The sequence below is a fragment of the Podarcis gaigeae genome, assembly GCF_964106915.1.
Source record: "Podarcis gaigeae genome assembly, chromosome: 3".
In the NCBI taxonomy this organism is placed as follows: Eukaryota; Metazoa; Chordata; class Lepidosauria; order Squamata; family Lacertidae; genus Podarcis; species Podarcis gaigeae.
This window is the reverse complement of record NC_139680.1, coordinates 118,373,594-118,391,665: the sequence shown is the minus strand read 5'-3', so window position 1 is coordinate 118,391,665 and position 18,072 is coordinate 118,373,594. Positions and strand designations below refer to the sequence as shown.

At 48.2% G+C, this 18,072-nt stretch overlaps 1 protein-coding gene and 1 long non-coding RNA gene across 9 annotated transcripts in view; both read left to right on the top strand.

The window, feature by feature from the left end:
• LOC310842216 overlaps positions 1 to 18,072 on the top strand; it is a 554,664-nt gene that overhangs the window by 16,363 nt on the left and 520,229 nt on the right. The window lies entirely within an intron of this gene.
• Positions 1 to 18,072, top strand: part of EXTL3 (exostosin like glycosyltransferase 3) — a 169,122-nt gene that overhangs the window by 97,920 nt on the left and 53,130 nt on the right. For 6 of the 8 annotated variants that reach the window (XM_083733231.1, XM_083733234.1, XM_083733232.1 and 3 more), the window contains one exon: positions 8,030 to 10,594. In XM_083733231.1, coding sequence (XP_083589357.1) covers positions 8,447 to 10,594 — 2,148 coding nt within the window. In that variant the 5' untranslated portion in view covers positions 8,030 to 8,446. Of the gene's footprint in view, positions 1 to 8,029; positions 11,626 to 11,810; positions 15,282 to 18,072 lie in introns of those variants that run through there. The other 2 variants (XM_083733236.1, XM_083733237.1) reach the window with 2 other exon arrangements.

Below are 18,072 nucleotides of genomic sequence, written 5' to 3'. Positions count from 1 at the left end.
TAAAAACTAGGAAAACACAATTCGTTTCACCCGGTGTCTGAAGAGCATCAAATTTCATGCCAGGTGAACTTTGACGGCGAGGAAGTTACATGAGTGTGGTGCTGCCACTGAAAAGGCAGATAATAATAATGTAACAACAGAGCGCAACCATCTAAAATAGGGGCCTCCTTACCGGCCTGATATGTATTATTTTATTGCATTAATGTTGTTGTTTAGTCGTTTAGTCGTGTCCGACTCTTCGTGGCCCCCTGGACCAGAGCACGCCAGGCACTTCTGTCTTCCACTGCCTCGCGCAGTTTGGTCAAACTCAAGTTTGTAGCTTCGAAAACACTGTCCCACCATCTTCTCCTCTGTCGTCCCCTTCTCCCTGTGCCCTCCATCTTTCCCAACATCAGGGTCTTTTCCATGGAGTCTTCTCTTCTCTTCTCTTCTCTTCTCTTCTCTTCTCTTCTCTTCTCTTCTCTTCTCTTCTCTTCTCTTCTCGTCTCATGAGGTGGCCAAAGTATTGGAGCCTCAGCTTCAGGATCTGTCCTTCCAGTGAGTACTCAGGGCTGATTTCCTTAAGAAGGGAGAGGTTTGATCTTCTTGCAGTCCATGGGACTCTCAAGAGTCTCCTCCAGCACCAGAATTCAAAAGCATCAATTCTTTGGCGATCAGCCTTTTTTATGGTCCAGCTCTCACTTCCATACATCACTACCTACCGTATTTTTTCCTCTATAAGACTCACTTTTTCCCTCCTAAAAAGTAAGGGGAAATGTGTCTGCGTCTCATGGAGCGAATGCAGGCTGCGCAGCTATCCCAGAAGCCAGAACAGCAAGAGGGATCGCCGCTTTCTCTGCACAGCGATCCCTCTTGTTGTTCTGGTTTCTGAGATTCAGATTTTTTTTTCTTGTTTTCCTCCTCCAAAAACGAGGTGCATCTTATGGTCTGGTGTGTCTTATAGAGCGAAAAATACGGTGTATATTTAAAATGGCAACCGTTGAAAGATACCAGAAGTCCTGTTTAGTGTGAGAGCCTGTTGCATTACCTGGCTTTGCGGAGGTTTCTCTGTGTAGGACCAAACCACCGTTTGCCATGTGGACAGAAGACACAAAGCAAGCAGGGGTGTTGAGAGACATTCCCCCCCTAAGCATAGAAGAAGCCTGTGGGAGAGGGGGGGGGAAGCAGACACGGAGGCCGGGAACAGGAGTTGGGCAGGCATTTCCCCTCTACAAGAGTCACCTTCTTCTCTGGCAGAGGGCAGGACATTAAAATTACGACTGGCTTTTAAGCACACTCCAGGCTGTTTCTGTTGGCTCAACCAATTAGGCGCTGCTTGTGTCTCACATCCGATGAACCTCGTCTGTTCCATAAGGCAGCGTGGTAGCAGTGGGACCCAGGGGCACCATGAGGATAGCTTGTTAATTTGAAGGTTTAACAGAGTTTGACGTACAGTTTCCTTCTCCAGCATACAAATACGGACACATATACAGCACAAATATGGTTCTGGCTGAGGTGATTCGTCTCTCCTGCATGCATACATCCATTTTTAATTTTTTTTATTTTATTAACATATAAAACACATACATATACATTTACGCAATACACATACACAACACACTACCTTATTTTTCATAACATAAAACATACCTACATTACTCTATATAATACCTAACTATACTATACATATCAACACACCTACCCCACACAGACACCCACCAAGTGACTTGATTTCCAGCCGTTCTTGTTACGTTACTTTATTTTTCCAACTAGCTTAAACACATTTCATTATTTCTTTAATCTCTTCTTCTATCTTAACTTTACTCTCCTTTCACTCTAATCATTTTCTGGATTCACTCAGTATCTGTCAGAAATTCTACTTTTTCTATATAAATTTTGATGTATTCCTTAAAGATAGCCCACTCCTTATTCACTTTTTGTACCTTATCTCCTCTTATCCTCCCTGTTAGTTCGGCAATATGGAAGTATTCCATCATTTTAGATAACCAGTCTGTTTTAGTTGGGACACTGCTGCTTTTCCAATTTTTAGCAATCAATAACCTTGCCGCCGTAGTTGCTTACATAAATATTGGTCTGACCGTTCTTTTTATTTCCTCTGACATGATACCTAGGAGAAAGAATTCTGGTTTTTCCCCCCAAATGAAAATCTGGACATTTTTTTCAGTTTGTTATAGATATTTTCCCAGAACCCCGCTATCTCTTTGCACTCCCACCACATATGTAGAAAAGTTCCTGCCCCATTGTTGCATCTCCAACAGACATCACTACAGTTTTTGTACATTTTTGCCAATCTGGCCAGGGTCGGGTACCATCTGTATTGCATTTTCTTTCTTTTTTTAAAATTATATTTTATTAATTTTCCATACACTCATACCACATTACAATTTCTATTAAACTTTTCAGTTTTTGACTTCCTTCGGCTTCTCTGCCAATCATCCAAATTCTAATTTCTTTAAATACACATTTCCAAATTTTGGTATTGCCTTTATACCTACCCCCCCTCTTCTATTTTGCTTTTTTACAATATTTCTTATGCTGTTACAGAGCTTCTCTAAATGCCACTAACGTTATTCCGTTATCACTTATGCAATCCCAGTATTCAGCTAATTTTCCCCAGTCCTCGATGAACTTTTGATCTCGTAGATATCTAATCTTCCCAGTCAGTTTATCAAGTTCTGCATAGTCCATCAGCTTCATTCTCCATTCCTCCAACATTGGTATTTGTTCTTGTTTCCATTTCTGGGCCAGTAATATTCTTGCCGCTGTTACTCCTTATTGCATCTGTATTGCATTTTCATTACATTCTCTCTTAAATTATAGCATGCCGTAAATTCGATATCTCTTTTCCACAGCCGTTCTCATTCTTCCACGCACACATCCTAACTTGCACTGCCAAGAATCCAGAAAGCTATTCATCCTTTTTCTCCCTGGACCCTCTAGCAGCTCTCTCTTTCCAGACATCTTCTGTAATTTACATGGATGCCCTTTGCTGGGTGATACTGGGAATTAATGGAGCAACGTGCTGGTCGGTGACCTCGCTGGTGTTTATTCCAACATCGCCCTAGGTGTTGAAGGTTCTCCTCCGTTTCATGTTCTTGTACTAGCCAGAGTAGCAAAGATTGTGTGTGTGTGTGTGTGTGTGTGGTGAATGTCTTGGTGGATGGTGGGCAGTGGGCCTACTAAAAGCAAAGGTGGCAGTGTAGCCTTGTATACCAGTTGCTGGAAGTTGCAGGTGGGCAGAGAACTGTGACAGTGATGTCTAGCATCTGGTTGGCCGCTGCAGAGACTGGTTGAGGCACTGGCCTGATCCTGCTGGATCTTCTTATGCCCTTACAACAATGTTTCTGGAAAGCACACAGGCTCTGATTTTGGTGAACCCCAAAGACAGGGGTGGGGAACCTTTTTCATTCATGGGCAACTTTCTGGGGGCTAGGGCTGGGCAATATCTGGTTTTCAGCATTGTGATATATCACCAAGGATCGCGATATACCAAAATACAGTGGTACCTCTGGTTGCGAACGGGATCCGTCCCAGAGCCCCATTTGCAACATGAGCAGAACGCAATCTGCGTGTGCGTGGGTCACGATTTGCCACTTCTGCGCATGCGCATGACGTTATTTTGCGTGTCTGTGCATGCGCGAGCAGCGAAACCTGGAAGTAACCCTTTCTGGTACTTCCGGGTCATCGCGGGACGCAACCTGAAAAGATTTAACCTGAAGCAAACGTAACAAGAGGTATCACTGCATTACGGTGTCTGAATAAGGAATTGGCTGGCTTCACGGTTTTTCCCTGCATTGTGATTTTTGCCAGCGCCTGCTCTTGTGATGTGCTACCACACTGCAGGAGTTCGGGGAGAGCTGAGCCGTCAGAGTTAGCAGGGATTGCAGGAATCGAGAGAAGCACTGGCCGGTTTCACAGTTTTTCCCACATTGTGATTTTTGCATAGCACACATACACACACACACACACACACACACACACACACACACACACCATGATTTGTGATATATTTCCAGGTCAAAAATTATGAAACCGATATCACAATGTGGACTTCAGACTGGTTTGGAGCGATATATTGATGTATTGCCCAGCACCTACTGGGAGCTGCGAGCCAGTGGTGGGTAGTCGCAGAGGCAAAAGCGAAAGAAGCAAAGGGTGTGACTTGTACTTTTGTACAGTAGACTGCATTCCAAGGTAGTTCACCAAAAAAGTCATCTGTTTCTACGCAGAGGGGTGGAGGAGAGAGAGAGAGGGAGGGAGCGAGAGAGTGGCAAGCAAAGGGGTTGATCCTATTGCAAGGACAGGTTCCACTCAGCCTAAAGGACTCATGGGGGCAGTTCTTAGCACCAGATAGAGAAGCCTGGGGGACTGCATTCATCCCCTGGGCTTGAGGTTCCTCACCTTTGCTCCAAGGGAAGAGTCTTCCACCATTCTGGGGCGACTACCAAGAATGGCTGTCTTGCGTGCCCTTGCTGTCTAAATTTGGCACACTGCTGGCCTATTCGCACAAAAATGCTCTCCTCTCTCCCTCTCTCTTGAAAGAAAGCTGCTTGTGTCCATCATGGCTTGCGATAAATTCCACCAGCTAATTATGTCATATGTGAAGAATCGCTCTCCATCCCTTAAGTCTGCTGCCTTTCAGAGGATTACCGCAACGTTTCCTTCCCTTTTTCTCTTATTTTAAATTTATAGAGTGCAAATATTCTGCCCCCTTCCCGCAATGTGCTTTTCCGTGTCATTTGCATCTAAGGTGGCAGAAACCCATGTAAGCTGCTTGTTTCAAAAGGTGCAAGATCTGAGGCAGACAAAGGCTGAAATGGTTTGTAAAGTTCGAGCTCAGAAAATTGCAGCTGCTCTTCTGCTCTAATCATGTGGCGTCCTGACATCTTGCCAAAGTTGGATGAAATCTAGGGAGCCCGGCCTAATGTTGTATTTTGAGTCTGCCATCAGAGGGCCTCCGCCCCACTCATATTTGATCCAGGTTTTTATAGTGAGTTCAAACAAATCTGTGTGTAGAGGATAGGACTCAAACCAGTGGGTTCAAATTACAAGGAAGGAGATTCCAAATCAACATTAGGAAGAACTTTTTGATGGTAAAAGCTGTTCAGGAGTGGAACGGACGACCTCTGAAGGTGGTAAGCTCTCCTTCATTGGAGGGTGGTGGGGGTATTTTTGTGTGCTTTTATTTATTTTCAAGAAACGGCCTCGGTCCAGTATACCTGAAGGAGCGTCTCCACCCCCATCGTTCTGCCCAGACACTGAGGACCAGCGCCGAGGGCCTTCTGGCGGTTCCCTCACTGCGAGAAGCCAAGTTACAGGGAACCAGGCAGAGGGCCTTCTTGGTAGTGGCACCCGCCCTGTGGAATGCCCTCCCAGCAGATGGCAAAGAGAAAAACAACTACCAGACTTTAGAAGACATCTGAAGGCAGCCCTGTTTAGGAAAGCTTTTAATGTTTAACAGACCACTGTATTTTAATACTGTGTTGGAAGCTGCCCAGAGTGGCTGGGGAAACCCAGCCAAATGGGCGGGGTATAAATAATGAATTATTATTATTATTATTAACAATAGCTAGTGTCAGGGGCTCAGGAGCAGAGGCACAGGGAAGAGGGGAGATGGAGAGCGAGGGGGAGGAATCTGAGGGGAGCGTAGGAGGGGACAGTGGTCTGAGGGATTCCATGAGCCTCTCCAGCGAATCGGAAGATTCACAAAAGGGGGCGCCAGTGGCCAGGGGCAGGGGGTTCCCAAGGGGAACGCCCCAGGAGCAAGGGGGCAGCAGGGACTCCCAGAGCAGTAGTTGGAAATCAGGACCAGCTTCCCCACCAGAGCAGAGTGGGGGGGAAGAGTCCCAGGTATCGGGGCCAGTGCTTTCCCCACCAGGGAGAGGAGACGAGGCAGAGCTGACCACGCCTCCATCGGAGAGTCAGGCAACGGAGGGGAGGTCAGATCCGGCCAGTGTCACGGAAGAGGGAAGCAGTGACACAAGCAGTGTGACGGTTAGGAGAAAGGTCACTGGGTTGGCGCGAGAGGCAAGTTCAAATGTACAGGAGCGCGGGACAGCAGAGAATGAGGATTGGGAACCTGGTCCTAAAGCCTGCCGGAGGGAGGGGGAGGAGCTGAGCGACTCAGCGTCGGAAGAGTCCAGAAAGGGCAATGCCCCAGCGGGCAGGAGGACCCAGAGGAGGAGAGAACAGCGCAGAAGGTGGAGCAGGGCTAGGATCTTAAACTGGTGCGGAAGGGGAGGTGATTCAGACGGGACTTCGCCGATCTAAGGTCTAAGACGTAGGGCTGCACGCTCTGGCGTTGAAATGGAAACTAAACTTCAATAAAGACGTTTGTACATTACATCAACCTGGCGTTGGTCCTCTGTGAGCTGGGACCTAGAGGCAGCTCTGACAGCTAGGTACAGAATAATAAGAATGTCTTCAGCAGATATAGGTAGGTAGCTGTGTTGGTTTGACGCAGTAGAAATATTTATAAAGCAATAAAATTGTCCAGTAGCATCTTAGAAACCAACTAAACTTGTTCTTCGTATGAGCTTTCCTGTGTATGCACACTTGGTATCTGAAGAAGTGTGCATGAACACGAAAGCTCATACCTAGAAGAAACTTAGCTGATCTCGAAGATGCTACTGGTCTCTCTCTCTCTATATATATTTCTTCAGCAGATATTTCTCATTTATAAGTCACTAACAGTTGTTGCAAAGGTTGATGAATGTAATACATCAAGGAACAATAGAACAAATAACTATTTACTCCACCCCCTGAAGACCTCCACCCATGAATAAAATTCTTCTTCTTCTTCTTCTTCTTCTTCTTCTTCTTCTTCTTCTTCTTCTTCTTCTTTTCGTAATCCACACATGGCATCCTCCATAATAATTCATTAGAGGTTTTAAAACAGAGGTTGGATGTCCATCTGTCAGGGATGTTTCAGCTGTGATACCTGTATTGCAGGAATTTGGGTTGAATCACTGGTCTTCAATGGGTGGGGTAGGGACCGTCTAGTGGCCTGATCCAAGCTGGGTTGCAACAGGAGCACTACCACCATGCAGATAGATGGCAAAATGTTAATAAGTGGATCCCCAAATGCATGTTTGGGTTAAAAGTGAGTCCTGGTTCTGAAATGTTTCAAGCTGTGTAGACCGATGACCCTTCTAACTCTTCGATTCTATGATTCTAATTTGAGGGAGAGAGGGGTTTTGAATAGTAGTGTTTTATATGAAGAACGGTGGGCATTGGCTGTCCCAGGACTTTCTTGTACCAAGTTTGGAACGTAGCATCTGACCACAACCTAAGCAGCATGTGGCCAGCTTGGCTTTACAGTAAGTCCGCAACTTAAAAGGTAAAGGTAAAGGTACCCCTGCCCGTACGGGCCAGTCTTGACAGACTCTGGGGTTGTGCGCCCATCTCACTCAAGAGGCCAGGGGCCAGCGCTGTCCGGAGACACTTCCGGGTCACGTGGCCAGCGTGACATCGCCGCTCTGGCGAGCCAGAGCTGCACACGGAAACGCCGTTTACCTTCCCGCTGGTAAGCGGTCCCTATTTATCTACTTGCACCCGGAGGTGCTTTCGAACTGCTAGGTTGGCAGGCGCTGGGACCGAGCAGCGGGAGCGCACCCCGCCGCAGGGATTCGAACCGCCGACCTTTCGATCGGCAAGTCCTAGGCGCTGAGGCTTTAACCCACAGCGCCACCTGCGTCCCTAGTCCGCAACTTACACAGGGGATAATGCTTCAGGTCAAAATTGCATAAAGTGAAAATTCATAGGATGCCATGGCCGGTGGGATTACCAAAGTCTCCTCCCCCCCTTTCTATTTTCCCCCCAAAAAATGTTTTCACCAAGCGCATAAAGCTGAATGTGCAACATAAGTTGTGGTCTTACTGTATAAGCCGCAGGTCAGATCTAGGCAGAAGGAAGGATGTTGTTCTCTTTATTAATGTTTTCCTGGTCTCTGTTTTTATAATGCGATGAAGGAGGCACATCTTATATTGCCCGATGTGTCATGGTTGTCTCCTATCTCTCTCTCTTTTAGGAATGGTGAAATCCTGGCAGCACAGAGGCGACAGAGAATCATGATTGCATGAACTTCCCCCTGCTTGTCTTGCTCATTGGATGCTAATACAGAATGTGGAGGGTGGCATCGAAGGTTGCCTTGCTCCCGTTGTGTTTCTCTGGCCCAGAGGGGGCAACCGATTGCCGTGGTGACCCTGCCAGCGCTCTCCTAGCAACACCCAGTTAACTGGAGGCCAAGAAGAAGAGTTTCGCCCTTGGTTCTAACTGGATCGGAAGTTGCGTCCGCCATCTCAAGGAGAAGATGAAATTTCCATTCTATTGGCCCTTGGTCCAACGGGCGCAATAGCCTTTCCTCCTGGAGCCTTGCCGGTAAAAAACGCCTTGGTAATGGCTACTGATCCAACGTGATAAGAGGTCAGCGCCAACTCTTGGACTCATGACCGGGTATACCATGTTGCGGAATGGAGGGGTAGGCAATGGAGGCCAACCCTGGATGCTGCGATGGTCCAGCCGCATTCGACTCACCTGGCTCAGCTTCACCTTGTTCATCATCCTGGTCTTCTTCCCCCTCATCGCCCACTACTACCTAACCACCATAGACGACGCGGACGACGCTGGCAAGCGCATCTTCGGGCCGCGCACGGGCAACGAGCTTTGCGAGGTGAAGCACGTCCAGGACCTCTGCCGCATACGGGAGTCGGTGAGCGAGGAGCTGTTGCAGTTGGAAGCCAAGAGGCAGGAGCTGAACAGCGAGATCGCCAAGCTGAACCTGAAGATTGAAGCCTGCAAGAAAAGCATTGAGAACGCCAAGCAGGACCTCCTGCAGCTGAAGAATGTCATCAGCCAGACGGAGCACTCCTACAAAGAACTCATGGCGCAGAACCAACCCAAGCTCTCCCTGCCCATCCGGCTGTTGCCCGACAAGGACGACTCCAACTTCCCCCTGCCCAAATCGCACAGGAGCTGCCGGCTACACAACTGCTTCGACTACTCCCGCTGCCCGCTGACATCCGGCTTCCCCGTGTATGTCTACAACAGTGACCAGTTCGATTTCGGGAGCTCGTTAGACCCCTTAATTAAGCAAGCCTTTGAGTCCACTGTCAGAACGAACGTGTACGTTACTGAAAACGCAAACATTGCCTGTTTGTACATAATCCTCATGGGGGAAATGCAGGAGCCCGTTATGCCAAAACCTACTGAACTCGAGCAACAGTTGCACACGCTGCCCTTTTGGAGGACTGACGGGCACAACCACCTGATCATCAACTTGTCCAGGAAGTCGGAAACTCAGAACTTCCTTTATAACGTCAGCACCGGGCGGGCCATGGTCGCCCAGTCCACCTTTTACGATGTACAGTACCGCCCGGGTTTCGATATTGTGGTCTCCCCTCTTGTCCACGCCATGTCCGAGCCCAATTTCCTAGAGATCCCACCCCAGGTGCCGGTCAAGCGAAAATACCTGTTCAGTTTCCAGGGGGAGAAGGTGGAGTCTCTCCGGTCCAGCTTGCAAGAAGTACGCTCCTTCGAAGAAGAAATCGAAGGCAACGCCCCGGCAGACTATGATGACAGGATCATTACCACCCTGAAGGCTGTTCAAGACAGCAAGCTGGACTTTGTCTTGGTGGAATTCACCTGTAAGAACCAGCCGAAGGCAAGCCTGCCCACTGAGTGGGCTCTTTGTGGAGAAAGGGAAGACAGACTAGAGCTACTGAAACTATCTACTTTTGCACTGATAATCACCCCGGGGGACACCCACCTTGTCATCTCCGCCGGGTGCGCAATGCGTCTTTTTGAGGCCCTGGAGGTTGGGGCGATCCCGGTGATCCTGGGAGAGCAGGTCCAGCTGCCCTACCACGATGTGATCCGGTGGAACGAGGCAGCCTTAATCATACCAAAGCCACGTATCACGGAAGTGCACTTTCTCCTGCGGAGTATTTCCGACAACGACCTTCTGGCCATGAGGAGGCAGGGCCGCTTCCTGTGGGAGACCTACTTTTCCACCTCGGACAGCATCTTCAGCACAGTTCTAGCTATCATAAGGACTCGAATCCAAATCCCGGCCGTCCCCATCCGGGAGGAGGCTGCGGTGGAGATCCCCCACCGGTCCGGAAAGGCTGCTGGCACAGACCCCAACATGGCCGACAACGGGGACTTAGACTTGGGCCCGGTGGAGACGGAGCCGCCCTACTCCTCGCCCAAATACCTGCGCAATTTTACCCTCACCGCCATGGATATTTACAGAAACTGGAACTCGGCCCCCGGCCCTTTCCACCTCTTCCCCCACACACCCTTTGACCCTGTCCTGCCGTCTGAAGCCAAGTTCCTCGGATCTGGGACCGGGTTCCGGCCCATCGGAGGAGGAGCTGGCGGCTCCGGGAAGGAGTTCCAAGCCGCGCTGGGGGGCAACGTCCCCAGGGAGCAGTTCACCGTCGTCATGCTGACCTACGAGCGAGAGGAGGTGCTCATGAACTCCCTGGAGAGGCTCAACGGCCTCCCCTACTTAAACAAAGTGGTGGTGGTCTGGAACTCTCCCAAGCTGCCATCAGAGGACCTCCTGTGGCCGGACATCGGCGTCCCAATTGTGGTAAGAGCATTTGGATATATTGGAGTGGAGAGACTTCAGAATTCTTTTGTTGCAATGTGGAGCATTGAGGGATGTGCATTATGTTTTTAGGTGCACCGTAAATGAAAAAGAAATAAATTCTGGTTTAGATTCTTTCAAATGCTTGCAGTGGGCAGTGGGCAGTGTGTGTGTGTGTGTGTGTGTGTGAGAGAGAGAGAGAGAGAGAGAGAGAGAGAGAGGAGGAACTGGTTGCCTGATTCCACCACTGCCCCCTTTCTGCCAGCGTAGTCTCAGAATCCAACTGCGTATGGTAATATTGTAAAAGTACCTTATCCCCTGGGCAAGTCTTTGCACGGCTTGAAGCAAAGCAGACTCCAGTTGCTTGTGTGAATCCTCAATGATGACAGCATCCTAGGAGTCCCAAAGTCCAGGCAGCAAGTTCAGAGTGGAGAAGACATCTGAAGGCAGCCCTGTTTAGGGGAGCTTTTAATGTTTAATAGATTATTGTATTTTAATATTCTGTTGGAAGCCACCCAGAGTGGCTGAGGAAACGCAGCCAGATGGGCGGGGTATAAATAATTAATTTAAATTATTATTACAGTGGTACATCTGGATGCGAACGGGATCCGTTCCGGAGTCCTGTTCGCATCCTGTGCTCGGGTCGTGATTTGCCGCTTCTGCGCATGCGCGTGACGTCATTTTGAGCGTCTGCACATGCACGAGCGGAAAAACCCAGAAGTAACGCATTCCGTTACTTCCGGGTCGCAGCGGAGCGTAACCTGAAAACGCTCAACCTGAAGCATATTTAACCCAAGGTGGCGCTGTGGGTTAAACCACAGAGCCTAGGACTTGCCAATCAGAAGGTTGGCAGTTCGAATCCCCACGACGGGGTGAGCTCCCGCTGCTCGGTCCCAGCTCCTGCCCACCTAGCAGTTCGAAAGCACATCAAAGTGCAAGTAGATAAATAGGTACCACTCCAGCGGGAAGGTAAACGGCGTTTCTGTGTGCTGCTCTGGTTTGCCAGAAGCGGCTGGCCACATGACTTCCTGACAGTAAGAGCTGTTCAACAGTGGAATTTGCTGCCAAGGAATGTGGTGGAGTCTCCTTCTTTGGAGGTCTTTAAGCAGAGGCTTGACAACCATATATCAGGAGTGCTCTGATGGTGTTTCCTGCTTGGCAGGGGGTTGGACTCGATGGCCCTTGTAGTCTCTTCCAACTCTATGATTCTATGACCCAGAAGCTGTACGCCAGCTCCCTCGGACAGTAAAGCGAGATGAGCGCCGCAACCCCACAGTCGGCCACGAGTGGACCTAATGGGCAGGGGTCCCTTTACCTTTTAGGACTGTATTATATTTGTAGGCTGTTTGGCCAAAGGGTAGTAATGGTTCAAGTCCAAGTTGATAATAGCAAGGGCTCCTTAGAACTGATCATGTTTCCAGGAAAGATGGCTTTATTGCCATCTGCTAGCAGCTTCTCTCATGGCTAGCTACTAAACTGATACGACCTTGGTTGCCGAAGGGAGATGGGCCAGTCTCGTCCCTTGAGTGTCTGGTCATCTGCTGGGTTTCAGGGCAGTGTCTACTGCAGCTTTGTGCTGTAGAAGTTCACCTTCTCCCTTTCGTATCCCTGAAGGAGTCTTGACCTGCTTCTTTATTGTCCAATGGAGCATGTACATCTTTATATAGGTAACATCTCAACATGTTCAGCCCGCAAGCAGAGAACTTGAGGGAAATGGATGTTTTGCCTTTAAAGCCTGAACAGCGTGTGGAAGATGATTTTAATTTAATAGTTTTGGTTGAAGGAATGCTGCTGTTGAGGGCCTGGAATAAGTCCTCTCAAGCCACAACTGTGGTGCTTTTTATAGGGCGGAATAAAAGTGAGCTATTGCGGCCTGTGTTTCTTCCATCCCCTGAAGGAAGGGCGCTTCTCTGTACTCCTCAGATACTAGTTTGCTACACCATACAACTTCCTTACGGCCCCTAAAACAGAGTTACGGCTCCCTTGCAGTCAGGGCTTTGCAGTAATTGTGAAGCCTACCAGAATTGTGAAGGGATGAAGTCATCCGCTGCGGGTGCCATTAATGTACTTTTTCAAAGAGACCCGTCAACAAACAAGAGGAGCAAAATGGTCCTAAATGGACTGAGGCTGTGGCACAAAAGGACAAAGTGAAATGATTTAAATTACATGTCTTAAGTGTGTCTCATTCGCTTCCCTTGAGTTGCTTCTTGGTCCGGGCAGTTTACATGCAAGATAAAGAGAGAGAGAGAGAGAGAGAGAGAGAGAGAGAGAGAGAGAGCGTGAGCGCATGTTCAAATGCAGAACATTTCATAGCTCGCTAAAAGCTTTTTTGAAAAAAGAAAAATAAACAAATTTAAACAATTGTGTGCTGTCACACTGGGAGAGGGTGAAACACAAACGGCTACTTGTTTCTTACACAAGCGAGACTTCTTTCAAAAATATCTTGTCTGGAGCACTTTTCTGTTTTTTTTTAATATATACTGTGGGTTGTTTTTCTGCTGTTCTAGCCAGTCAGCCGTTTCTCCTTTTGAATGTGCCATTTTTGATACATTTGACGACTGAGCCTCACAACTTGATCTGGGGTTTGTGCAGATATTTGGGTTAGCTGTGTGGCAAGTGTGCACCTGTGAAAATGTTTGTGGCTTGCTCACAGGTGATGCACATCCAAGAGCTAATGGAAAAAGTGAGCATTTGGATGCAGATGTGAGTTGTGTTTTCACTGAAGATGACACAGTGCAGGCCAGAGGGCATTCAGTGGGTATTTTGACAAGTGCCCCATTTCCCCTGACACCAGTTTGGGCCGGGGTAGTGGGTGTGATTTTGGGGGGCTTGTCCCCAGCCAACCTAAAGTCTCTTGTGAATATGGACGCAGTGGTCTAAACCACCGAGCCTCTTGGGCTTGCTGATCAGAAGGTTGGTGGTTCGAATCCCCGTGGCGGAGTGAGCTCCTGTTGCTCTGCCCTGCTCCTGCCAACCTAGCAATTCGAAAGCACACCAGTGTGAGTAGATAAATAGGTACCGCTCTGGCGGGAAGGTAAACAGTGTTTCCATGCGCTCTGGTTTCTGTCACGGTGTTCCGTTGCGCCAAAAGCAGTTTAGTCTTGCTGGCCACATGACCCAGATAACTGTCTGTTGACAAACGCCGGCTCCCTCGGCCTGAAAGCGAGATGAGCGCCGCAACCCCATAGTCGCCTTTGACTGGACTTGACCATCCAGCGGTCATTAACCTTACCTTTGTCTTTATGGAGGGACGCAGGTGGTGCTGTGGGTTAAACCACAGAGCCTAGGACTTGGCAATCAGAAGGTCAGCGATTCGAATCCCCATGACGGGGTGAGCTCCCGTTGCTTGGTCCCTGCTCCTTCCAACCTAACAGTTCGAAAGCACGTCAAAGTGCAAGTAGAGCAATAGCTACCACTCTAGCGGGAAGGTAAACACCGTTTCCGTGCGCTGCTCTGGTTCACCAGAAGCGGCTTAGTCATGCTGGCCACGTGACCCGGAAGCTGTACGCCGGCTCCCTCGGCCAGTAAAGCGAGATGAGCGCCGCAACCCCAGAGTCAGCCACGCCTGGACCTAATGGTCAGGGGTCCCTTTACCTTTACCTTTATGAAGAGTTATAACACTAAAAGAAAGAAGAAAACCCAGAAAACAGATGCAGAGGTGCCAAAAGCAGAGGAAGGTGGTATTTTGTAGCAGAAGAGGAACGTGGCGCTTCCATGAGACTGGGGCACAGAGACGCCGGCTCCCGTTTTGACTTTCGGGATCTGAGCACCGCATGAAATGAACTTATTCTTAATATTTCATCTTATTGTTTCTGACTAGTAAATCACACTGCTCACAGGCAGGAGTGAATGAAAAGATTATCTTTCTTCCAGGAGCAGCAAAATGAGTTACAATTGCTCATGTCACTGTGAAATGAACATTCACATTAGTCCTGCTGCGTCTTTTGCTCTTCTTTTAAGCAAAATCCTTGAAATAATGCCTACCTGAAATAAAATTAACTCCTTCGTCGCTTTTGCAGAATGGCAGCCAGAAGGGGGCTTCTTGGGCACGATGTACACAAGGAGGAGCAGGTCTCTTAACAACCCGGCAGATCTTCCCCAAATTAGTTCACCTCTGCCTGCAACCCTGAATTTGCTCTGATTAGAGGAATGTTAATGGAAACTTGTTATTTATTTGCAAGTTTCAGCTTGCCCCATTTTAATTGGCGATAGCTCATTAAAGGCAGAGTACATAAAACCTGTGGGATAAAATCTCTAGTGAAAATAGATGGAGCCCAACTGCATTTTTTTAAAAATGAGAAATAAGATAAAACTGCTGTCGGCTTCTGTGGTCCATGTTTGATTGACTTCTGTCTGATGTGTACCAGTTCATCTTCCAAGGCTGCAAGAAGGAGGAATAGGAGGTTGTAGCTTGCGATGTACATGATTGGGAACTGAAAGCTCTCACAGGATTTCCAGGGTGTAAGGCATACGTTTCTGCAAGGAAGCCATAATTAGCTGCTTAAAAATCTGCAAGCCCCTCTTAGGCTCCCTGTGCCAAACAGCAGTGCCCAGTCAGTCTTGCACTGGGATTTTTGTTGAGACAGAGACAGGGGTCTCAGGCATTTAGGGAATCTGCAGACTCTTTTGACACATTTCCCTGTGTGGCCAAATCTGCTTGGACCCCCAACCTTTTGACAGCCCGGCACTCCTATAAAAATGTTTTGCTTTTGATCCATGCAATGGTCACCTCCAGGCTTGACTACTGTAATTCGCTCTATGCGGGGCTGCCCTTGAAGCTGTCCCAGAAACTCCAGCGGGTGCAGAATGCTGTAGCGAGGGTCCTCACGGGGTCTCTGCCATGGGAGCATATTCACCCAGTGCTTTTCAAGCTGCACTGGCTCCCGGTGGAGTACAGGGTCAGATTTAAGGTGCTGGTTTTGACTTTTAAAGCCCTTCATGGCCTAGGACCCTCGTACCTATGGGACCGCTTCTCCTGGTATGCCCCACGGAGAACCTTAAGGTCCATATATAGCAGCACCCTAGAGGTCCCGGGCCCTAAGGAAGTTAGATTAGCCTCAACCAGAGCCTTCTCAACACTGGCCCCTGCCTGGTGGAATGCTCTGTCTCTTGAGACAAGGGCCCTGCGGGATCTGATCTCTTTCCACAGGGCCTGTAAGACAGAGTTGTTCCACCTGGCCTTTGGCTCAGAATCAGTTTGATTCCCTCCCCCTCTTTCTTTTTCCTTTCTCCTCCTATGAAGAGATTGTTCCCTAATTGTTTTAATGTTGTATTTTAATCTTTCAAATTGTATTTTCATCAACTTGTTTTTATTATTGGTTGTTAGCCGCCCTGAGCCCGGTCTTGGCTGGGGAGGGCGGGGTATAAATAAATTATTATTATTATTATTATTATTATTATTATTATTATTATTATTATTTTGGTGACACAAGGTTATGTACTTTGTACTATGAATCTGTGAAACTGCAAGGAAGCTGCAATTGCCCACCAGGAGAAGGTTGGCTTTCGCTGATGTTTTAAAAGGCAACTTTCTTACTCTTAGGGATATGAAACGCATTTGGCACTATGTGAGTGATGACTGGTGAGACCTTTGAAGTCAGGGTCTTGCTGACTTACCTTGGGGTATGCAAGAGTCTTATAAGGAACAGTGGTACCTTGGTTCTCAAACTTAATCTGTTCCAAAACCAAAGCATTCCAAAACCAAGGCGTGCTTTCCCATAGAAAATAATGCAAAATGGATCAATCCATTCCAGACTTTTAAAAACAACCCCTAAAACAGCAATTTAACATGAATTTTACTATCTAATGATATCTCATTAGATATCGAATTTTACTATCTAATGAGACCATTAATAGATTTACTATCTAATGGGACCCATGTGGCACTGTGGGTTAAACCACAGAGCCTAGGACTTGCTGATCAGAAGGTCGGCAGTTCGAATCCCCGCGACAGGGTGAGCTCCCGTTGCTCGGTCCCTTCTCCTGCCAACCTAGCAGTTCGAAAGCACGTCAAGTGCAAGTAGATAAATAGGTACCGCTCCGGCGGGAAGGTAAACAGCGTTTCTGTGCGCTGCTCTGGTTCGCCAGAAGCGACTTAGTCATGCTGGCCACATGACCCGGAAGTTGTACGCTGGCTCCCTCGGCCAGTAAAGCGGGATGAGCGCCGCAACCCCAGAGTCGGCCATGACTGGACCTAATGGTCAGGGGTCCCTTTACCTTTACCTTTAATGAGACCACTGATCTGTAAAATGAAAGCCATAAACAAAATACAGCAGTCACACAAAAATACTGCAGTCGATCAAAAAGTAGCTCAACTGGGTTCCATAGTTCCACAGTGGTATCTGACGAAGTGTGCATGCACACAAAAGCTTATACCATGAACAAACTTAGTTGGTCTCTAAGGTGCTACTGGACATTTTATATACAGTGGTACCTCAGGTTAAGTACTTAATTCGTTCAGAAGGTGTGTTCTTAACCTGAAACTGTTCTTAACCTGAAGCACCACTTTAGCTAATGGGGCCTCCTGTTGCCACCGCGTCACCGGAGCACGATTTCTGTTCTCATCCTGAAGCAAAGTTCTTAACCTGAAGCACTATTTCTGGGTTGGGGGAGTCTGTAACCTGAAGCGTATATAACCCGAGGTACCAGTGTGTGTGTTTGTGTGTGTGTGTGTGTGTGTGTGTATATATATATATATATATATATGCTTTCGTAGATTTTCACGGGTACAGGAATGCAGGTTTTGGTGTCCTCGGGTGTCTTCCCGTGTAAAAGTTGGGGTGTCTAGGCGACGTCGCCTAGACACCCCAACTTTTACACGGGAAGACACCCGAGGACACCAAAACCTGCATATATATATATATATATATATATATATATATATATATACTGGTATACTGGTATATATATATATGTGTGTGTGTGTGTGTGTATAAACCAGAGCCAGTGTGGTGTAGTGGTTAAGAGTGGTAGTCTCATAATCTGGTGAACAGGGTTCGCGTCTCCCCTCCTCCACATGCAGCTGCTGGGTGACCTTGGGCTAGTGTCAGGGAACTGACATCAGAGCCAGAAGTGGAGGCAGGGCTCCCAAGCGATGCCGGAGAAGGGCCAAGCAGGGAGAGAGGGAACTCATTGGCTGGGGAAGGAAATCAGCGTAACACCAGGGATAAAGGGGGGTGGATGGGGGAATCGGAGAGGGGGCTCCAGGACTCTTCGCTGGAGACCAGCGGGGAGAGCACAGGTCCTCCGCTACCCACACCCACCCTGCGCAGAAGACTTCCGCGCAGGGAAAGTAGGCATAGACTTGGCGTCAAAGAACTTCTTTGCTGGAAGAAGTTCAAGAAACGCCCACTGACGGATTCTGCTAGCGACTGAACAGCCACGAAGTGAAGGGCTGTCCAGCCAGGAAAGGTTTAACCAGGCTACCTAGCCAGGAGTCACACTTCTTTGAAGTCTCTCAGCCCCACTCACCTCACAGAGTG